A 17759-nucleotide genomic window follows, 5' to 3' on the forward strand; every position below is an offset into this window, starting at 1 on the left:
CTTCTGTTCGCATGCCTAACATTTCCCCCTTCGCAGACGAAGCCCCTGGGCTGTCAGTCAGAGTCCCGAGCGAGAGTGGCAGCGCTTCATTCTTGCGACATGAACTACCTGTGTTTTCCGAGAGGGGCGACCTTGGGAACATTGGCGAGACACGACGTAGTTCAACTCATTGATGCGTTTGAGCACAATAAATGGGCCTGTGTAGTGCGACAACAGCTTTTGGGACAAACCACGCTTGCGGAGAGGTGTCCAGAGCCACACTAAGTCGCCGGGAAGATAGGAGACATCCTGATGCCGACGATCGTAGCGCTGCTTAGAGCGGTCCTGCGAGGCCAGAGTGCGTAATCGGGCGACCCGACGAGCCTCTTCAGCGCGGCAGAGGGTGCTAGAAACAGACGGCTCAGTGTCGAGCGAGAACGCCAAAATGGTGTCAAGAGAACGTTGAGGCGGACGGGCGTAGAGGAGGAAAAATGGACTATAGGAAGTTGTCTCATGCTTCGAGGTGTTATAGGCGTAAGTAATGAAAGGAAGCACGTCACCCAGTTCTTGTGCCGCTAGTCAACATACATCGCAAGCATGTTCGTCAGTGTCCGGTTTGTACGTTCGACGAGGCCATTTGTCTGGGGATGGTACGACGTAGAGTGACGCAACTGGCAAGTACAATAGCGCAGAAGCTGTTCCACAACATCTGCCGTAAACTGGCGGCCTCGGTCACTGATAATTACACGAGGAGGCCCATGACGGAGGACGACAGCGTGAAGAAGAAAGAACGAGACGTCAGCGGCGGTGGCGGAAGGGATGGCGGCAGTTTCACAGTAACGCGTGCGATGGTCAACGCACACGATGACCCAGCGATTGCCTTTGGACGAGCGGGGAAACGGGCCTATGAGGTCAATACCCACTTGCTCATATGGTGTGGTCGGTGGTGTCACCGGATGAAGTGGCCCGGTGGAGAAGTGGTGGGGAGCTTGAACCGCTGGCACTGCACACAGGAGTTCACGTAACGCTGAGTCGTTCGACGCATATTTGGCCAGTAGAAACGTTCCTTAATGCGCGTAAGAGTCCTGGCAAGCCCCAAGTGCCCATCTGTCATCGTGCATAGAGTATAGAACACAGGAGTAGAGGCTAGCCGGAACGACTAGCAGAAAGCGTGCACCGCCAGACGAGTAATTTTTTCGATACAGCAAACCATCGCGAATGCAGAAAGGGTTCGCAGATGCCGGATCACGAGCTTTTTCAAAAAGTGATACCAAGTCTTGATCTTTTCGTTGTTCTCGCTGGAAAGTGGCAAGATCCGGAAATTGTACGGAAACGGCGGCAAGATAGTCGTCAAAGTTGTCATCGCAGAGGGTAGTTGCGAGAGGCAGCCGCGAGAGGCAGTCAGCGTCAGCGTGTTGGCGGCCACTTTTGTAAGACACTGTAAAGTTGAACTCCTGAAGGCGTAATGCCCAGCGGGCCAGCCGACCGCAGGGGTCGCGTAGATTCACCAGCCAGCAAAGCGAATGATGGTCGGTGATGACTGTAAAGGAACGTCCATAAAGGTACGAGCGAAACCGCTGTACGCCAAAAACGACGGCAAGGCACTCTTGCTCCGTCACGGTATAGTTGCGTTCAGACTTGCTAAGGGTGCGACTTGCGTAAGCGACAACGTGTTGGTTTCCGCCATGCCGTTGTATGAGCACAGCACCCACGCCGATGCCACTTGCGTCAGTGTGGAGTTCAGTGGGAGCTGTCGGGCTGAAATGACGCAGTATGGGCCGCGAGGTAAGAAGAAACTTGAGCTGGCGAAACGCAGAATCACACTCAAGAGTCCATTTGAAAGGAATATCCTTCTGCAAGAGGCATGTGAGGGGGTAGACTACTTCAGCAAACTTAGGGATGAAGCGTCGAAAGTAAGAGCAAAGTCCCAGGAAGCTCCTGAGTTCTTTCACAGACTTGGGCTCTTTGACGCAACTGACAGCTTCAATCTTCTGTGGGTCAGGCCTAACACCGTCTTTGTCAACCAAATGCCCAAGCACAACGATCTGTCGTTCACCGAAGCGGCACTTCTTAGAGTTCAGCACAAGACCCGCTTCCTCCATGCAGTTAAGGACCACAGCTAAACGGCTGTTATGCTCGGCGAAGGTCCTCCCGAAGATTACTACGTCATCTAGGTAACACATGCAAATTTGCCACTTCAGTCCACGCAAAAGAGTGTCCATAAATCTTTCAAACGTAGCCGGAGCGTTGCATAGGCCGAAAGGCATCACGTTAAATTCATACAACCCATCGGGAGTCACGAATGCCGTCTTCTCCTTGTCTTTCGGATGCATCTGTATCAGCCAATATCCGGACCGTAAATCAACAGCTGAAAAGTAGGAAGCTGAATGGAGGCAGTCAATGGCATCATCAACACGCGGGAGCGGGTAAACATCCTTCTTGGTGACAGTATTGAGGCGGCGATAGTCGACACAAAAAATAATAACAATAATTGCTTCACAGGAAGGAAAAGGAGCAGTGTTTGTCACTTTTGTTTCTGCGAACACCTCAACCACACCGTAAGGGAAGGGAGGAAGGTGGGAGTGAAAGTGGAAAGAGAGAAAGAGGAGCCGGAGGGAAGGGCTACGGAGTAATTTCGACCACCTGGGATCTTTAACGTGCGCTGACATCGCACAGCACATGGACGCCTGTTCGTTTCGCCTTCATCGAAACGCAGCCGCCGAGGTCGGGTTCGAACCCGGGTACTCCGGCACAGTAGTCGGGCGTCTTACCACTGCACCAGCCCGGCGGGGCTGCTGAGCTGAGCCACCTCCGCTGCCTCGTGCGGACAGAAGAGAAAAAGTAGAGAAGAAAAAAAGGGACAGAAAGACGCGCGCCGCAACAGCCTTCGTCCACCACCTAAGCGTTCAACCTAAGGGTGCCCGACCGCCTACAACAGATACAAATTCGGTCTTTTTAGGAAACGTAGCGCAAAGAAGACAAGGACAAAAAAGAAGGAAACACACACGAGCGCTTACTCACAACTGATTTTTTATTAAAAAAGCTAACAGAATATATAGGATACAAAAAATTATCAAATACATCTAATAAAGTGGTGAAATTGACAAAAATTGACAAAAATGTGGAGAAAGGCAAGTCTGCAAAGATACACACGTGAAAAGACTACTTGACCACTGATTCTAGGTATGTAATCTCTACTTTTGTTAAGTTAATAGAAGCTTCGCTGACACACTTATCCCCTCCTTTCATGATATGATATGCCTCTATAATTTCTCGTGTACGTTGATTGCGCGATGTGCCAAGAATGATAGTTTTATCGAAAATGGGGCGGCATTTACACTTCGTGCAATGTTTAGGCAAATTATCTTGTGATGTAGGGGTTAAAGAATTTCTATGTTCGAAGAGCCGGATATTCAAACAACGGCCAGTCTGCCCTATGTAGTATTTTTTACAAGATAGAGGAATTTTGTAGATTACCTGCGTTCTGCACTGTACAAACCTAGATTTATGGTTGACATAGCAGCGATGCTCACTTTTTAACGCGTCTGCCTTTCTTCTTACCAAGGCACACACACCTGCCTACATCGTTATGATGTAGGCACAGTAATGTCAGCCCCCCCGAAATTGTCAGGTGTGTGTGCCTTGGTAAGAAGAAAGGCAGACGCGTTAAAAAGTGAGCATCGCTGCTATGTCAACCATAAATCTAGGTTTGTACAGTGCAGAACGCAGGTAATCTACAAAATTCCTCTATCTTGTAAAAAATACTACATAGGGCAGACTGGCCGTTGTTTGAATATCCGGCTCTTCGAACATAGAAATTCTTTAACCCCTACATCACAAGATAATTTGCCTAAACATTGCACGAAGTGTAAATGCCGCCCCATTTTCGATAAAACTATCATTCTTGGCACATCGCGCAATCAACGTACACGAGAAATTATAGAGGCATATCATATCATGAAAGGAGGGGATAAGTGTGTCAGCGAAGCTTCTATTAACTTAACAAAAGTAGAGATTACATACCTAGAATCAGTGGTCAAGTAGTTTTTTCACGTGTGTATCTTTGCAGACTTGCCTTTCTCCACATTTTTGTCAATTTTTGTCAATTTCACCACTTTATTAGATGTATTTGATAATTTTTTGTATCCTATATATTCTGTTAGCTTTTCTAATAAAAAATCAGTTGTGATTAAGCGCTCGTGTGTGTTTCCTTCTTTTTTGTCCTTGTCTTCTATGCGCTACGTTTCCTAAAATGCGAATGCACCAACTCGCCCAATTTAGCATTCTTGTGCATACAAATTCGGTGGCTGGCTAGCCCCAGCCGCAAGCGGCGTTGACCTAACGTCCCAGCCCTGCAGGGCCAGGAACAGCCATACTTCACCGTCTTCCCCCCCCTACCCCCCTGTCTATTGTAGGCCGTCATTGCACCCGCGACCGCTTCGGTGGTGGACGACGGCTGTTGCGACCTGTTGCCGATGTGCGTCTTTCGCGCCCTCTTCTTTTTCTTTCTTCTCTATTTTCTCTTTTGTTCGCATGAGGCAGCGCAGGTGGTGGTGGCAGAAACACTTTATTGCGATTTGAAACAAATATTGGGGGCGAAGCCCCCTGAATGGCACTTGGGTGCTGGCGCCGCGGTCCTGTCGCGGCTGCCCGGGCCGTGGATTGAGTCATAAAACGACCTACCCTGGCACTGCGCTCGTCCAAGGCGCAGTGCTTTACATTCACGGTGCCGGAACCTGTTCCGGCAGACAGCCTCATCGACACTATTAAGGAGGTTTGCTACCTTACTACATGGGAGACACCCTTATAAGGCAAAAGAAAGTCGTTGAAGAGCAATCCTCCTCATAACACTAGAAATAATCTTCCGTTGGTCTTGACTTGAGATGCTCTTCATGAGAGACTCCCAGTAGGACTCTGCTAAGTTCGGTGATGGGGAATGAGGAAAGTTGGGGCATGTAAAAAGGATGTGTAAGAAGTGTCCTGGTTTGCCGCCGAGTCTGCATGATGAGCTAAACTGTTCGGGGTATCGGGCATGTTGTATAGTAGGGTATGGAGCAGTGCGAGTCTGCAGGCTTCACCAGTGTAAGGCCTGCGCTATGGTGAGAGAGGGGGCTGTGGGTGTATATTCCTTTCGTTTGTCAAGATAGTACAAGAGAATATCGCGGAAGGAGAACAGGCGCTCCTCGGCCTGTAGAGGGGGTTCCATTCCTCTAGCCCGGAAAGTAAGACCTCGGGCTAGGGATTTACCTCCTCGTTGCCAGGGAGGCCAGCATGTGCTGGCGTCCAGATGAGGGTTATGGGGTGCCGGGGCTGCCAGAAGCATAATATGCGAGCAGCGGTGCGGGATACATAGCCGTTGGCATAATTTAGAATCGGAGATTTGGAGTCAGAGATAATGTTTGTGGCAGATGTAGAAATGAGAGCAAGCGCAATGGCTGCCTCCCGTGCCTCTGTGGTGGAATTGGTGATTATAGAGCTGGAAGTAAGCGCCTTTGCTTGATTGTTGGCTGCAGCCAGTACCATACGGGAGCCTGACGTATATTCCGCTGCGTCCACGTAGACCACCTCTTAGTCGTCGCTATATTGTCTGTGAAGGGCGTGAGCCCTGGCTATTCTGCCACCCTGGTCCCACTCAGGGTACATGTTTTTAGGGATGGGAGGTATGATGAGGCTAGATTGGAGGTTAGGAGAAAGGGGGACACCGTCAATGGGGTGTGTAACTGGGCTAAGGTTTAAGTGGGTAATAAAGTGCGGCCAGCCGCCGAGTTTGATAGGCGGGATATTTGTTCCGTTAATGTAGCCTCTCTAAGTTCCTCGAAAGTGTTGTGTACACCGAGTTTAAGGAATCGGGCATCAGATGTGCTGGGGGGAAGTCGTAGAGCCGTTTTCGTGAAACTTCGTAGGAGCGCGTTCACTCGGTCTCTCTCCTTTTGTTTGAGGGAGAGGTATGGGAGGGCATATGTGGCGCGGCTTATAACGTAAGCATGGGTGAGGCGAGTTGTGTTTCGCTCGCTTAAGTCTGCCCGGCGGTTGGCTATGCGGCGAATCAGTAGGGTAGTCTGTTGACATTGTGTATGGAGAGTCTTTATGACTTCTCCGTGTGCCCCATGGGAGCGGAGAACTAGACTCAGTACACGGATTTTGGATACTAGTGGGATCGAATGGATGTCTAGAGTGAGAGAAATAGGCGGACTGCCTGAATAGTATTGCTTGGAGCGGTAGAGGAAGAGTTCTGACTTTGAAGGGGAACAGATTAGACCACGTTCCCTTACATAGGTGTTGATGGTGTTTAGTGCCAATTGTAGGTGTTCCTCTATTGCGGCATGACTGCTGCGGTTAGCCCAGACAGAGATGTCGTCGGCGTAGAGGCTGAAATGAATGTCGGCGATTTGTGCTAATTTTTTGGGTAGGTGAAGAAATGTTATGTTGAATAGCATACGGCAGAGGACGGCGCCCTGGGGCGTACCTCGTGCACCTAGAGTCATCTCCGGAAGGCAGTGGTTGCCAAAAGTAAGTGTGGCTGTGCGCTGGTTGAGGAAGTCTCGGACTTAATTATACAATCTGGCGCCGACTCCCATGGTTTGTAAGATTCTGAAGGATTGCTGAATGTGTAACAATATCAAATGCTTTGGTCAGACCCACGCCTAGGATGGCTTTGATGTCATAGGTTTGACTGTCGAGAATGTGATGTTTCAGCAGTAAGAAAACATCCTCTGTAGAAAGGCAAGGACGAAATCCAAACATGCAGGTGGGCATGAGATTTTTGCCTTCTAGATATTGACAAATTATGGTTTGGAGTACATGCTCTATTAGTTTCCCGACAGAAGAGGTGAGAGAAATTGGCCTAAGGTTTGAAATTTGCAGAAGTTTCCCAGGTTTCGGTATAAACACAACTTTGGCCTCTTTCCATTGCGGCGGGAGGGTTCCCCGTTGCCAGCACTCGTCAAAGTATTCGGTAAGGGCGGCAATAGGTTGGGAATCGAGATTACAGAGTGCCTTATTATGTACTCCGTCTGGACCTGGCGCTGAAGATGTGTTTAGCCTCTGAAGTTCAGCCTGCATCTCTGATACCGTGATGAATTGGTCGAGGAAGTCGTTAGGGGGCCCTGAATAGTCGGGGTGTGTTATAGAAGGGTACTTGGGGAAGTAGTGATCTCGTATAGTTCTCAGAGATGTTCCGGTGGAGGTGTATCGCAAGCATATGTTAGTCTAGTGAGGTTGTCTCGTTGGGTAGTCCTAGTCTTACTAGAGGCTATTAGGTGCCTAAAAAGGTTCCAAGTCTGAGATACACTCATATTTCCATCTAACTTGTTGCATAGAGATTCCCAATTCTGTCGTGAAAGAGTCGCTGCATGCGTCTCTATCTCTCTGTTAAGACGGGATAGGCGGTGTTTAAGTGTCCGGTTCTAACGCTGCCGTTTCCAGCGTCGTTCTAGGCCGCCTTTAGCCTCCCATAAATGTAGGAGGCGGGGGTCAACCATGTCGCTTGGGTAGGGGACAAGATATTGATTGGGCATCAATTTGTAGTTGTTTGGTCCATTCGGTGATGTCATTGATGGGGGCGTAGGCGCGGGCTGCTCTACATGTTCAAAAGAATCCCACTTCGTGAACGTTGAACCTCTGGGAGGCCTACCGGCTAGCTGAATGTTTAGAAGAATTTCTATGATGAAATGATCACTTCCTAGATTCTCTTGCGTATTGCACCAAGACGCGTGAGGAAGACGATGTGCAAAAGTAAGGTCTGGTGTAGTGTCTCTACAGACACTGGTTCCGATGCGGGTAGGAAAGGTAGGTCAGTGAGAAGGGAGAGATCGGTTTGTGGCTAACCACACGCGACGTCCTTTCGGTGTGTCATGCGGGTAACCCCAGGCTGTATGTGGAGCGTTAAAATCTCCAACAATAAGTAACGGGCACTTGTTAGCTACGCGCTTCGCAAGCGTAAATAGCCGTACATAGTTGTTTTTATGGCACTTCGGATGACTGTATACATTTAAGATAACAACACTTTTCGCTCGAGTGTGTTGTGGCAAAAGTTCAATAGGTGGCTCAACTACAGAGCCAGTAGCAGGCCCGTGCATTTCTTTTTTTTTTCTTCCTAGAGTCGCAACAAAAACAGCTATCAGTACAGCTTCAAAGCTACATGCAAAGGACGCGCCTTGTCTATATAGACTTCTACAAAATGCACGACTTATGAAAATTGAAACGAACGTGGAAGGTTGATGATTAAACGTCGATCGAGCCTACTTTTAACGAGCCTGACAGAAGCGTGGAACTGCTCGTCTGCGTCTACACTTGTTAGTAGTAGACATCCGTTATTAGCTAGAATACAAATGCTGAGGACGGTCCTTTATTGCGAAAGCAATACTACTCTTGGTTTCCAGCCTTCAGAGTAGCGCGGCCGGTAGGCACGTCTTACTCAAGTGACGCTGTGACGTCACACCCCACGTGACATTAAGGTGAGAGCGGGGCTACCAACTCAAGGGGTCGGCGTAGCGCGGTCGCAGCCACGTTGTTGTTGTTGTTAAGAACTTTATTTTTCCACCAATGTAGGAGGCCCCCTACTCCCCGCCCCCGGCACGCAGGCCTATGGGACGGAGGCCGGGGCCTCTGCGACTAAAGACAGGCGAAGCGACAGTGTTTCTTCGCTGCTTCAGCCACCAGGCGGACAGCTTGCTACTGGTTGGCGGGGGACTCGCTCCGCAGTAGCAGTTCCCAGGTTTCTCTACTAGTTATGTTTTCCTTGGCGCCAGGGGAATCAAGGCATTGCCAGATTATATGATCCAGAGTACCCCTTTCTCCGCAGGTTTCGCATTTATCGTCCACCGTTTCCTCCACTTGCGTGTGGAAAAGCCAGACGGGACTTGGGAAATTCCCATCTTGCAGGCGCCGCCCAGCGACGGCCTCCTTGTTATTAAGCGTTCGGTCCGGTGGTGGCAGGGACCTTCTGTAGTATAGCAGTATTTTCTCAGTAAATAGAAGTTTGTACTTTAACCGGAAGATAACCACTTTGCTTCAATTTTCAATTATTTTTAACTCATTTCGTTCTGTCCAGGTATTTAGTTGGGATAAAATAATGTTCCCTTTGTCAATCACGGCACCACAATAATTCGAAGAGCGAAAAATACTAGTGTGATCTGCATAGATAAAAAAAACGACGCTTGGTCATTGATGTTTACTATTTCGTTAATACACAAGTTAAAGGTAAAGACCCTAATAAGCTGCCGTGTGGCATCGACATTTAATATTATTTATTCTAGACTCAAGCCGGTTAATGCTCGTATATGCGATGTTTTTTAAAGATTTATTTCTGTAAACAGTCTTCATACGGGGTGGGTGGGCCTTCGTCAGGTGTTGATATACCTTTTGCCTTCTCTCCCCGGTTTTAATTGCCTTTGTATTGCAAATCAAAATAAAATCATTAATAATAAATAATATTGTGCGCGGTTCGAAAGGTAGCATTTTAAAGATTGTAGTGGAAGGCTTCTAATTCCATACATTTCCAACTTCTGAATCAGCGATTGCTGGTTTAGAGAGTCAAATGCTTTTATGAAGCCTAGGAAGATTCCTAGTACGATATGCGTCTTTTCAGAAATGTTTAATATATACTGTTTTTCATGGATGTGTGCTAGCTCAGGGGATTTGTTCTTACGAAATCCAAATTGCCATCCTGTTATAATGTTCATTTTTTTGTATGAATTTTCGTAGTGAGGAAGAAGAATCTTTCTCTGGGCTCTTGGAAAAGATAGGGAAGCGTGAAACCGGTCTGTAGTTTTTTAGGGAGTACTTATCACCTTTCTTGTAAACTGCGACTACTTTAGTCTCCTGCATTTGATTAGGAAGTATACCATTTAAAAACAAAAGGTAAATAAATAAGGTAGGGGTCATGATAGTACCGTCTATAACAAAATTAATTGGCCTGATTTGGAAATCGACTACGTCACAGGCCGAACTATTAGAAAGTCCGAAATATGTAGATAAGACCTCAGCTTCAGAAACAGCATGAATGAGTAAGCTATGTTCTATACGATCATTGATATATGGGTAATCAGTATTGTCACAAGGCATGGTAGTTACATCGGTGAAGAAGCTGTTAATTAAAAGCATTCGACATAGCGGTCCCCGTGAGCACATTATCGCCATATATTATAGTTTCAATGACATCATCCTTTCTCGGGTGGCTTCAACAGCAAATTAATTTTTTTTCCAGGTCTGAATTATTTAGGCTTTGAACTTGGCAAACAATTCAGGATACCTGCATTTAATGAATTTACTGTATAGTTTGTTTTTCTTCTCGATTCGTTTAATAAATGTCGTGTAATCCATGGTTTTCTTATACGTCTCTAGCGCCTTTTGGTTTATATGGAAAATGCATTGGCAGACGCGTTTTTCACAATATCAATAATTCGTAAGCAGCGCTGCAGTTTTCCAAGAAGAAAGCTTAAAGAAATCTGTCTTGCTAATATCACCTAGAAATTTTAAGTTTCTTTCAAACACACATCGTAAGTAGCATGAGTAAGACTTGATATTTTACAACGTTTAGGCTTCTGAACCGCCATAAACATACCAAGGTGGTCACTAAAACCGCATAGGACTACTTCGGACTCAATACATGAAGCATCATAATTTGCAATAAAAAGATAAGTAGAGTTTCAGCGGCACAAGTAACACGAGTCGGTTTAGAAATGACATTTTCGCAGTTATTGCTTTTGATCACAACATTCAAACACCGTGTATGAATAGTATGAGCACTGTATGGCGCTTCATCTTTCACACGGGTGCGCATGCTGCTTCATCTTCATCCTTTTCACTAGAACAGATCCATCGTCGTCGCTCAGCGTAATTTGCTTCGGTGTGAGACCCGAGCTTCAGGTCTCAAATAAACCCTGGTCTTCCAATCCCGTCTTTACAATATTGTCACACATCATGTATATAGGTTCAGGTCGCCTCCAAGTGTTATCTTTTTCTCAATTCGAAGGTAAGACACTGGTCAATAAAATTAATAAAGTTTGAAATAGTGCCATTGGGTGGTCGATAGATTACAGAGAGAACCATTTCGCCAGTAATTACGGCAAACATTTCATAGTCATTACAGGAAACAAAATATTGAGCAAGATTGTCACATTTCAGTTCCGGATTGACGAGCAAAGGCACGCCGCCACCACGACCACTGCGGCAAATAAAGAAGCTGTTATAGCACGGCAAAGTGAACACAATCATCAGTCAGCCAAGTTTCAGTTAACACCGTTGCTGAAATGAAATGAAGATAGCAATGACCCTATAAGAAATTTTCTTATTTAGTGACTGCATATTGATATGGAAACATTTAAGTAGCGCTTGATATTTCGAACCAATGAGGTCTTTACAATGTGGTTGCAATGCTACTTTTCATGTTCATTTTTAGATTCGCCTCGTTCCACTATATAACGGGATGGGTGGTGGTGAAAATGTCTATTAAAAGAGGGAGTTACATGGAGGTTGCTCTGGAGTTAGGCTTAATGCCCTTTCCCTCACAAACACTCGATGGAGTCCCTAGTACAGGACCCCAGTGACTTCCGCTGCCGCCATTGCTCGTTTCACCAATGCCTTTTGGGCTTTCAGGTCGGAGCAGGCAAGTAGGGTCGCCTCCCAGTCCTCCCTGGTGCTATTTGGTTTAGATGTAAGGGCAGAGCTGGAGGGGCGCGCCCACACTATGTAGAAGTGGTCCGAGGACATTTCCGAACACTGCGGGTACCCTGCTGTTCGTAAGGAGGAGAAGAAACACTCATTCCGGAATAATTATAGTAACTGGTTCACAGGAGAGGAAAGACGCATTATCGGTCCCAGTATTTTGTGGGCAGTTAAATCGCGCCGTATGGGAAGGGAAGGAGGGGAAGAGAAAGCGGAAAGAGAGAAAAAGCTCCCATAGTGGAGGACTATGTAGTAATTTCGACCATCTAGGGATCTTAAACTGTGCTGACATCTCGAAGCGCACACCCGCCCTTGCATGGTACTCCCCTGATGGGGCTGGGAAAGCTGGACCACCGCCGCTTGCGGCGGGGGCTAGCCTGCCACCGAATTTTTATCTGTTGTAGGCCGTCATTGCACTCGCCACCGCTTCGGTGGTGGACGATGGCTGTTGTTGCGGCGCGCGTCTTTCTTTTCCTTTTCCTTTTCTTTCTTCTCTATTTTCTCTTATGTATGCACGAGGCAGCGGATGTGGCTCAGCTACAGAGCCAGTAGCAGGCCCATGCATTTTTCTTTTCATTCTTCCTACAGCCACACCCCCGCCTTTGCCTTTCACCTCCATCGAAACGCGGCCGCTGCGATCAGTTTCGAACCCGAGAGCTCGTGCTCAGTATGAGTGTGATTACCACTGAGCCACAGTAGCCTGGTTTTACCTGAGGCGTTATAATGAGATGGCCCTAAAATAGATTTCCATGGTAGAGCCACCTCAACTGGTAATAATCGAATGTACATTATACGGCCGTTATATCTGAGCTCGACAGTATCACATTTGTGTACTTTTATCTGCAAGTTCTGGTTGGTCCTGTCAACGCGGCACCACTGTGGTACCGTAAAGGAATATCAAAAGTATGCAGTGAATGTGATGACTAATGAGTTTCGGAATTTCGCTGATTTTACAACTTCGCAATAATTCCGGAAAGAGCATCACTAAATTCGGAAATTCGTGTTGCTCTCTGGAAATTATGACCTAATTTGAATACGACGAAACTGTTTCAACCTCCGCAATATTCGTTCAGTAGGGCTTCAGTGACCTCAGCATTGAAATACCTAACATGTCGGAATGAAAGTTTCTCAGGCAATGAGAAACATACGTTGGATTTCACGTAACATCCTTACAAAGACGTACAAAACATATAAAAAACATTTCAGATTTACGGCGTCTACGAATTTAGTACTGTTTCTACTTGTTACTAAATAAGCTGTGTTCCCATTTCTTGCAGGCGAAACCGGGATTTTTCGTCAACACCATATGTGTACTGGTCGAAGTGGCCATGATCCACGTTTTGGGGTTTCCTATCTTTGGTCTCTGGAAGTTTCCTGAATGGGCAAATTCCGATGGAGGCCCGGAAGGCTCAACTCTAGTTAGTGGCGCGCCTGTTAATTTATCCGTAGGAGCATTACCGACGACAACGACTACGCTAGTGGCAAACAGCGCAGCTTCCTGGAGAATGTTTCGATGAACTTGATCCGTGTAACTTAGGCGTCGAGACCTTTCATGGGGTAGTGTCCAGTGGCCAAGGAAAAGAATGCAGCTTAGCTGAAGCATTGTCTCAAGTTGCTTTGATTAGACACCGCTCCCAGCGTCGACGAAGATTTGGTGGCATCGTGAATTTTATGCACTTGGCTAGCCTATAATGTAAGCAGCATGTTTTCATGATTGTTGCCGGTGTCTAGTTATGAGAGTTTGTTGGCTAACTATAAGGACCATAATATACAGTCATGGCACGCTCAAGTAAACTCGTAAATTGTTTGGTTTGGTTTAGGATGTTTAATGTCCCAAAGCGACTCAGGCTATGAGACACGCTACAGTGGAGGGCTCCGGAAATCTCGATAGCCAGGCAGTCTTTACCGCGCACCGACATCGCACAGCACGCGTTTTCCTAGCTTCTCGCCTCCATCGGAAAGCGTGCACAGCAAAAGAGTAGATAGTTTTCAACGGTACCTACGCTAATCTCGCAATAAACCGGTTTAAATGATAAACTATTACCAAGTTTATAGCAGGGCGCGTAATGCCGCGCGTGTATTGCAATGGATTTATTCGTATGAAGCTTTCAACCAATGTTACTAGACAAGGTAATTAAGTAACGTAACTTTCAGCGACGTCGTAACGGCCGCCATTTTGCTTTCCGTGGACACTGCGAAAGCCCATGCCTACAGCGATTATCACTTCCTGTTCCGGCCTGCACTACTAAAGCTACGCGTTGAGCAATAAAAGTTGAGGACACTTAAGCTTTACCTTTCAGTCCAGTGCGTCCGTTAAGGTCCTTTGTTTTTGTTGGCTGCTCCAATTGTGGGTGCGAGTTCGCGCACATGCACGTTTGCACGCTTTCAATTACCAGTCTCCTTATTGTTCCTCTGTTACCTCACGCATACTTATTAGCATAGTCTTAAGCTACAACATAATGTGAAGCCCCGCCGTGGTGGTGTATGTGATTAAGATTCCCGACTACTGTGCCGGTGTACTCGGGTTCGATGCCGACCGCTGGCGGCTGAGTTTCGATGGAGGCGAAACGGAGAGGCGTCCATGTGGTGTGCGGCGTCTGTGTACGTTAAAGAACCCCAGATGATCGAAATTTGCGGAGCTCTCCACTACGGCATCTCTTACGGCCTGAGTCACTTTGGGACGTTACATCATATACAAGCCAAACCAAACCAAACCAACCATCACTACCTCCACATCGATATAAAGCCTCGTTTTAAACTGTCGTGCGATCATGCCTGCGTGGCATAGGAGTAGCTTGTCTGACTCGGCACGCAATGGTTCCGTAGTGTTTGATTCTCATCTCGAAGGAACTGCTTGAGCTGGCAGATCCTGCCAACTCGCCCGTCTCACTTGGTCTCATGACGTCAAACAAACCACCCAACAATCAGTGTCCGGCCGTGTCGCATGCTAAATACCAGGTACGTCACCGAACGATACCAGACCCTAAGTACTGCAGGCACGCCATGCACGTTCACGTTTGCATGTACGCTCGCAACGGTGACGCCGGCCAACGCGAACGCCAGATTTTAAGAAGTACGAGTCTTTAACACTTTCATGTAGTTGAATGACCCCCCACTCCTCCCCCCCTCAAGTTTTCTTTTCTTTCTGTGTGGTTTACCACCGTAAGGAAAAGAGGGCTGGCTCAAGGAGCAGCTTAGCTAATAAACTTCTGTCATTCCTGTACTCTGACTTACCCTGAAAAGATACATCCTTCTTAATTTCATCAAATTATGCTTTAACCTATCTGAAAGACATTCTGATGGTGAGAAATTAGTGCCTGTAAGTGCTACATCACATACCGTCTTGTTTTCCTTGTTTCCCAGCGATCGCAGTAAACAAAAGTGGTTGCTCGATTTAGCAAAGAATTTTTAAAATGTGTGTGGTGCGAACACTTTGGCTTCTGAAATTTTCAACGACGTGTTAGTGATGCCGGTACAAGGCCGTAAATAAAGAAAAAAAACATGACCCATTCTTATACTGCATGCAGTTCTTTTTAAGCCATTCATTCTATTTTTCACTTTTTTGAGATGCCTCACAACGTTCCAAGTCTCAGGTAAGATATTGTCCCCAAAAGAAGGTGGAGTGTAAGCAAAAACTTGACTAGGCACAGAAGCACTAGCACAGCGGATACGGTGCCGCCAACCAACGTTACCGCATGGCAGAGCCAGTAAATTGCTAAAATCCTAAAAATATTGTTCCGAAGAAAACGATAGGCAGTGGCACAAGAGGAGTCCTCGCGCTGGGCCAGCCAATAAATCATCCTTAACGATGTCACCATGTTTTGCCGTTCTCTTGCTTGTCGCCACGTAACATTTTGGTTAGAAGGGCGGCGTACATTATCCCCATCCTCGCCTTGGATCATCAGCGCCATCAGTACGCCGGGACCATCGACCGAGAGCCCTGGGATATCGCCGCGTAGCTTCACCCCAGCCCTTCCCGCCCAGACCCGACCAGTAAACTACCGCCGTCCGGTCCACAGCCCGGCTCTGAAGACAAGGCGCACACACGAATTGAACAGAGACCGGATCAGAAGAAAGACCCGATGGACCCGAAGAACCGAAAGACACGAACACGCAACCTCCGCCCCACCCGGCCACCCGACGTGACCTCGAGCCATCGGTCCTATGGATGCTTTGGTGGCGGATGGCTGAAGAGCTCCAGGGGAGGCGGGTCACCCAAGCATCACCGTGATGATCGTCATCGCGGGGGCAAGCGTATCATTCCCATCTACCTTTTCTTGAGCATCCTCACCGTCCCGTCACCATCAACTTCAACCAACCGATCGGGACGATCGCTCGGTGGCCCCGGGAAGTGTTGCGAAGATGATCGGAAGTGGCGCGAGAGGAGCCCTCGCGCTAGGCCAGCCATTAAATCATCCTTCACCATGGCACCATGTTGTGCCGTTCTCTTGCTTGTCGCCACGTAACAATATTCTGTTCACAAACAGTTTGCACAGACATTATTAGGCTTTCAATCCCTCTTAACCATAATTGAGAAAATGGCATAATTATGCAAACACGTTTTTAAAACCTTCACTTGCGTGGGACTCACGAGTAACACTGAACACAGTAACAACCACGATTTGTGTTGCGTATCAACTAGCAGCCGTTCATAGTACGGACATCTTTATTTATTAAGAAACGAGGGCGTTATTTGTGGCATCTGGCTGAGTATATACAGATCGATGACAGCGGGTTAAAGAGCGGTAGAGGCATAAATAAATCCGCATTTCTTTTCTTCACAAGTCTAAACTTTCGACGGCAATTGCTCGTGATCACTGTTGCGGTCAGTTATACGCAATATTAAGCTTCCGAAACTAATTGATTTCATTAACATATTTTCATAAAGAAAACTTCTAACGTCTAAGAGAATTATGTTGTTTTTCCAAGTTCCTTAATTCAGAAATTAGCACAACCTGTCGCATCTGCGGTGAAATAGCACCCTTAAGCCATATAATTTGGGATTGTTGGGCCTATTTACCTTCTAGGGAACACTAACCTGATCCCTTTTTTGACACATGGAATGAAATAAAGGCCAGCGAGGACCCGGACACTCAGTGCCGCACCGTGTTATCGGCCTGTGTCGCCCGGGATCTTATGGTCTCGGAGGCACCTGCTGGCCACCTTCGCAATCCTTACCTTTTCTTTCAGTATTAACTTTGTACTCCACCTTCCGTATTGACAATGTTCCATAGCTGCGTAGAAATTCGTGCTAAAACCCAGCCAAATGGTTTTTATGGTAGGTTGGAAATATTATGAAGAAAGTTTTGCCACGCGCCGGAAGCTTACACCATTTTCATCACCTGCATCTTACAATATCCCCCTTACCCCAAATTTAAAAGGCATGCCACTTTCTAGAACATAAACCACCTTCCTCCCTTCCCTTGCGGCGCGGTTCAGGTGTCCACAGAAACAAGTGTGACAGATACTGCGCCTCTCCCTTTCTGTGAACCAATTATTAACGAATTAGAGCGTAAAAACAAGAGCGAGTGCCAAGGAAGACAAGGACGAGGAGGAATAGAAGACATTTCTCGCTGTGCGAGCCCTGCCCTGTGTGAACCACCATGCAACCTGCTTCCACGCTTCCCGCTGAGGTGAGATTAAGGGCTTTACGTGCGACCGCAGGTTTCCAGCATAAAAACGCTAGACCTCGAAGAGTCCTTTGAACGGGTTTTGCTTTGGTTACGGGGCTTAGTCTCAAAGTGACTCAGGCTACGGGGGACGCGGCAAGGGAGACAGATTTCGACCACTTGGGGTTGTTTAACGTGTACTGACCGTCTGCAGTGCGCAGCCGCTTAGCGTATCGCCCCTATAAAAACGCAACTGAAGCGACCGAATTTAAACTGAGCTTTACCGTCTACCTAGTTGAGAGCCACACTGAGCCACACAAGGAGGTTGGGGATAAAGCAGGAAGCCTTTGACAAGTCAAATGCGCACCATTCGCGGTTTCCAGGTGGTGCCGGTCTTTCTAAGCATCCTATATCCTATGTCATGCATGGCGTTTCGTATTTATCTATCCGAGTTGTGAAAAAAGTTGCCGACGATTACGTTACTTCGTAATGCGAAATTTGAGC

The 17759-nt window shown here is 47.2% G+C and overlaps 1 protein-coding gene across 1 annotated transcript in view; it reads left to right on the forward strand.

The window, feature by feature from the left end:
* Window positions 1-15426, forward strand: part of LOC146197675 (Na(+)/citrate cotransporter-like) — a 76758-nt gene extending 61332 nt beyond the window's left edge. Inside the window, exon 14 of the mRNA XM_084599590.1 lies at window positions 12924-15426. Within this exon, the coding sequence (XP_084455716.1) occupies window positions 12924-13163 (240 nt within the window). The 3' untranslated portion in view covers window positions 13164-15426. The remainder of the gene's footprint in view (window positions 1-12923) is intronic.
* The last annotated feature ends 2333 nt before the right edge of the window (window positions 15427-17759 follow it).

Source organism: Amblyomma maculatum, chromosome 3 (assembly GCF_055883805.1).
Source record: "Amblyomma maculatum isolate TAMU_Amacu chromosome 3, ASM5588380v1, whole genome shotgun sequence".
Taxonomy (NCBI): domain Eukaryota; kingdom Metazoa; phylum Arthropoda; class Arachnida; order Ixodida; family Ixodidae; genus Amblyomma; species Amblyomma maculatum.